General features: G+C 40.3%; 1 protein-coding gene across 4 annotated transcripts; it reads left to right on the forward strand.

Moving 5' to 3' along the window:
* Nucleotides 1-1,289: 1,289 nt before the first annotated feature.
* On the forward strand, nt 1,290-3,981 carry LOC147489895 (putative N-acetyltransferase HLS1). 4 transcript variants are annotated; one of them, XM_086575009.1, is made up of 3 exons: nt 1,290-1,521; nt 2,540-2,674; nt 2,842-3,981. In XM_086575009.1, the coding sequence occupies exons 1-3, from the start codon at nt 1,516-1,518 to the stop codon at nt 3,826-3,828; spliced, it is 1,128 nt and encodes a 375-aa protein (XP_086431135.1). In that variant the 5' UTR covers nt 1,290-1,515; the 3' UTR covers nt 3,829-3,981. The 4 variants fall into 4 exon arrangements, with proteins under 4 accessions (XP_086431135.1, XP_086431137.1, XP_086431136.1 ...); XM_086575011.1 differs by having other exon boundaries at nt 1,290-1,489; XM_086575010.1 differs by having other exon boundaries at nt 1,290-1,439.
* Nucleotides 3,982-4,910: the final 929 nt, after the last annotated feature.

The following is a 4,910-nucleotide window of genomic DNA, read 5'->3' on the forward strand; positions in this document are numbered from 1 at the left end:
CCATATTGTCAAAACTTGTAAAGTTCGATACCCTTTTTAGTTGTTTTTCGAAAAAAAAAATATGTTGGTGCAAAGTAAACGTAAGACGTACACATAGTGCATTCAGGTCATCTCAAGGAGTTTGTAGTAGCCTAATTCATGGTCGACCTGTAAGTTTACATGTCGCTGATGCAAGATAAGAATGGAACAACAGGTAGCAAGGTTTTTTTTTTGCTTAAAATAAGGTATTTGTTACTGCCGGACCCCAATTTGTGTTGGGTGGACCAAAAAAACGATTATTACAAGTGTGCCATTGGTTTCAAAAAATCAAAAAAACAATTATTACAAGTATGCCATTGATTCGAAAAAAATTGAATTGAAACCCCAAACTTAAACGCGACTGCTTAGTCGTTTGGACTAAGTCCCAAACGACTTGGCCACACCGTTGGGACTTAGTCCAAACGACGCCAGTCGTTTGGACTAAGTCCCAAACGACTTAGCCACACCGTTTGGGACTTAATCCAAACGACCGGCCACACCGGTCAAGAGCCCAAAAACATAACTTTGAATTTTTTCAAAGTTTCAAAACTAAATGACCACACCATTGCGGGATCCAGTCCAAAACGATGTGGCCATGTCGTTTGGGATTTGGACTTATAAAAAAATGGTCACACCGTTTGGACTTAGAAAAATCCCCAACGATATGGCCACACCGTTTGGACTAAGTCTCCAACGATATGGTCACACCGTTTGGACTTAGTTCAAAACGATGTGGCCATGTCGTTTGGGATTTGAACTTTGAAAAAAAATTCAAAATTCTATTTTTTGGGCTCTTGACCGGTGTGGCCGGGTCGCTTGGACTAAGTCACAAACGACTTGGCCACACCGTTTGGGACTTAATCCAAACGACCTGGCCGGGTCGTTTAAGTTTGAGGTTTCGAATTCAATTTTTTGGGAATCAATGACATATTTGTAATAATTGTTTTTTTTTTGGATTTTTTGAAATCAATAGCATACTTGTAATAATTGATTTTTTTTGTGGGAGTACGCCCAACACAAATTGGGGTCCGGCAGTAATAGGACCCTAAAATAATTGTATTATTATAAAGTAGAAAGTTACAAAAAAATATTTCGATTTAAGGCTGAGATGCAAGATAATGCATCCGCGGAGCTCTAAAGTTACTTGGTGCACAGGGCGACACGTGGGAGTTAACGGCCATTGGATGGAAAACACTATCAACTTACAAAAAGGTAGAAAGGGCAATATAAAAGGGAAAGAAGAAGAGAGATAAAGGAAAGGGAAGAAAAAAGATCTAGGGTTTTGAGAGAAAGAACCCCTAGCTAGACCACAACAGTGAGTGATTGGAACAAAACCCCAGTCACAAACAGGGTAACCCATCCATTTCAAGGTGTAAACCAAAGATCTATATTCCTTTGTGATCGACTAGTAAGATTACAAGGTGGAAATTTGGTTCACACAGAGTTCATATACATATATACTTATATAACTGTATGTTCCATGCTTGATACATAAGTATGTCGGTATGTACTTCTTTTGGTACCAACAAATGATTACTTAGGGATGATTAATGATCTAGCTTAGAAAAGTATTTTAACTAATGAATTTGGGCACGGTGTGTCGTTTCCCCAAGTGTAGTAATCCGCTAGTAGACCTCGATCTGCCTATTATATGGGCCCTCTATGAAAGGTGTTTCCGTGTTTGGATTTCTTTGTTGAGGAGCCGCTTTCTGCTATAAATAAATAAATTTAGTAATGACTACAGATTTACACTAATCATGCTACGTGCTTATGTTGTAGCCTGTAATTTACTCAGATTGCAATGAGAAATATTGAACGCCACTAAAATTATACAAGTATGCAGTATATACGTTTGTTTAGAAGTTTATAAATCTTAGTGAGATTATCCCAATAATTGTATGACTTGGATCGATGGTGTGGGCACGTGTAACTGAGATGTGTTGCTATGAAGTGTAGTATCAATTCAAGTATCAACGTTCTTTTTCTTCGTTAATCCTGATGGGGGTTGGCGAACTACATGTTACAAGCGTGCATGATGGCGTGAGGATGATGCTATCCTAACGTGGATATGCCACCTAAGTTCAAATGGCCCAATATAGGACGAAAAAACATATATTGATCAATGAATAGCCTTTCTGTTCTCAAATATCTTTTCTCCAATAATTATTGATAGAATGCGATTATTGTTGAACTCTACGAGGTTGATGTGGGTGTTGATGTGGGTGATAGAGAACATTACCTTTTGTAGATATAAATAGCTCTAGTTCTATTGTATTCGTGGCCTTAATTTGGCTTCACTATGGAATCTCCTTGAGAACCAAAAATCATTCAGAAAGAGTTCAGCGTAAAAGTATTCTTGCCTTGTTGCAGGACTTTTTATGTTTTGTTCTACCACCTCATTCTCGTTCCATATTTATAAACTTTCATACTCTTACTACCTATATAGGACCTTCATAACTTGTGTTTTCATTAATTAATGGCATATGACGAAGAGATTAAAATTAGGAGCTATAACTGGCAGATTGATCAGCTCCGCATAGAAGATCTCGAAAGGAGGTGTACCGTTGGGCTATTTGAGAGTGGGTCGTTCCTCTACACGGACACCATGGGCGATCCTATTTGTAGGATTCGCAACTGCCCAATGTACAATATGCTGGTTTGTACTACCCTATATTTTCTCAGTAGTGCAACATTACGTACTTAATCCTATACTACGAAGGAACAATATTTCTTTTCGCTCTTGTAGTAGTATTGGTGTACTGATCAACTGGTATGTATTCCCGATCGTCAATTGATGTGCATACACCATGAATTACATTTCAGGTGGCCGAGGCGGATAATGAGATCGTTGGGGTCATTCAAGGGACAATAAAGACAGTGACACTTCCTAGTACGGCCAAAGATAAAGCTAATGTGGGATATATACTGGGCCTTCGAGTATCACCTCTACGCCGAAGAAAGAACATAGGATCAAGTTTAGTTCTTAAAATGGAACAATGGTTCATTACCAACAACGTCGACTTTGCCTATATGGCAACTGAGAAGGATAACAAACCTTCAGTTAAGCTCTTCACATGCAAGCTTGGGTACGTTCCGTTTAGGAGACCAACTATACTTGTCGATCCAGTTGCACGCCACAAACTACGCATATCTTCGAAGGTCGAGATCGCAAAGATAAAGATAGAACAAGCAGAATATCTTTACAGAAGGTTTGTGGTTCCAACTGCAGAGTTCTTTTCCAATGACATGGACAAAATACTAAGAAACAAGCTGAGCTTGGGTACATGGATTGCTTACCCAAGTGGTGAGTCATGGAACACTGATTTGGGCTCCAATGCGCAGTTACCAAGCAATTGGGCCATGTTAAGTGTATGGAACAGTGTGGACGTTTTCAAGCTAAGGGTGAGCATAGTATCTATGCCCCGCCTGTTATGTGCAAAGAGCTCGAAATTCATTAAGAAGCTATTTCCATGCTTAAAGGTCCCAATCATACCAGATTTCTTTCAACCATTTGGATTCTATTTCACGTATGGAATGCATTGTGAGGGCGAGCGGTCTGACCTTCTTATGCGTTCTTTGTGCCGGTTTGTACATAACTTGGCCACTCAACGCGAGGACTGTAAGGTTATTGTTACCGAAGTAGGCGAGTGCGATAAGTTGAGAGCTCTTATTCCCCATTCAAGATTACTATCCTGTCCTGAAGATTTGTGGTGCATCAAAGCATTGAAAGTGGAAGAAAAACATACACTTCTTGCTTGTATAAGAGCTCCGCCTCCCAAATCCTTGTTTGTTGACCCAAGAGAGGTATAAACAAACAAGCATGCATGTTTACAAGTTCATACCCAAGTACGATCTTAACATTTGACACAATTAATCTCCAACGGAAAAACTAACGAGCGAGATATTGTTATGATAAATTTTATCTTTTGATAATGTGAAAATGAAACAGTAGTTGTCGATTAAGGACTGTTTGTCTTGTCCTGTCTTGATTTATGATTGTGAGTGTTATGATTGAGTTTGTGGTACTATATACTTCTTTCTATAAGTAACTGTTATCTTCTAACAATCTGTGAGGGAATAATATCCACAACCAATGGATACTAGACACGTGTCCAGCACATACAGAACTACCAACTAACCTTGTATTCTTGTCCTCAGAGCTCGCTTCATAGTGACTCGAATTAGGCAAGCAACATAATCAACTCACGTCTAGAGTGACCTCATCACCAATCGATCTCACACCATCGTCCTACGAGCTCGCTTCAAAGTGACCCGAGACGAATGGATGATCTCATCCAGAAACGACCTACATAGCGCTCACTCCTCTCGTTCCACAACGGCTCATAACGTATGTCTTTATTATAGCCATCAAGGCCAGAGTTTCAGGCACGCTTCATGATAAATGTCTATAACTCGCAATCAAGGCTGGGGAGTGACCTGAAGACCTGGATCTGACCTGACGCGGGAATGCGAGAGGCGCGGACACCTTGCCTATATAAAGAGGATGAGAAACTACGTCTGACCTGATTCAAGTCCCCCCCCCAGAGAGAGAACTTGATACGTAGGCAGTTCGTCCATACGAACTCAGTCAAATCCAACCACCCAAACACCATCTCCCCTGTAAACTGCCTACATTTGTAAGGTTTACCAAACTTAACCTTTACATTGGCGCCGTCTGTGGCTCGATTTCTTGAGTTCGCAACCATTCAACCAGAAAAACCTTCAAACAAATCTCAAGCCCACGAAACATGGACAACATACAAGAACAAATGAAGAACATGGCCGCCCAGATGGGAACCATGAACGACAGCATCACCCTCTTACGACAGGAAAACGCCTCTTACGACGGAGTCACCCTGAGGATGGTATTAACGAAGTGAACCAGCAAATCA

The sequence above is a fragment of the Coptis chinensis genome, chromosome 7, assembly GCF_015680905.1.
Source record: "Coptis chinensis isolate HL-2020 chromosome 7, ASM1568090v1, whole genome shotgun sequence".
In the NCBI taxonomy this organism is placed as follows: Eukaryota; Viridiplantae; Streptophyta; class Magnoliopsida; order Ranunculales; family Ranunculaceae; genus Coptis; species Coptis chinensis.

What these genes read in the sequence shown, in the direction of transcription:
- LOC147489895 (XM_086575008.1), top strand. Translation starts at nt 2,495, where the DNA reads ATGGCATATGACGAAGAGATTAAAATTAGGAGCTATAACTGGCAGATT. An exon ending in GCCCAATGTACAATATGCTG is followed by an intron (nt 2,675 to 2,841) that starts GTTTGTACTACC and finishes ATTACATTTCAG; the next exon opens with GTGGCCGAGGCGGATAATGA.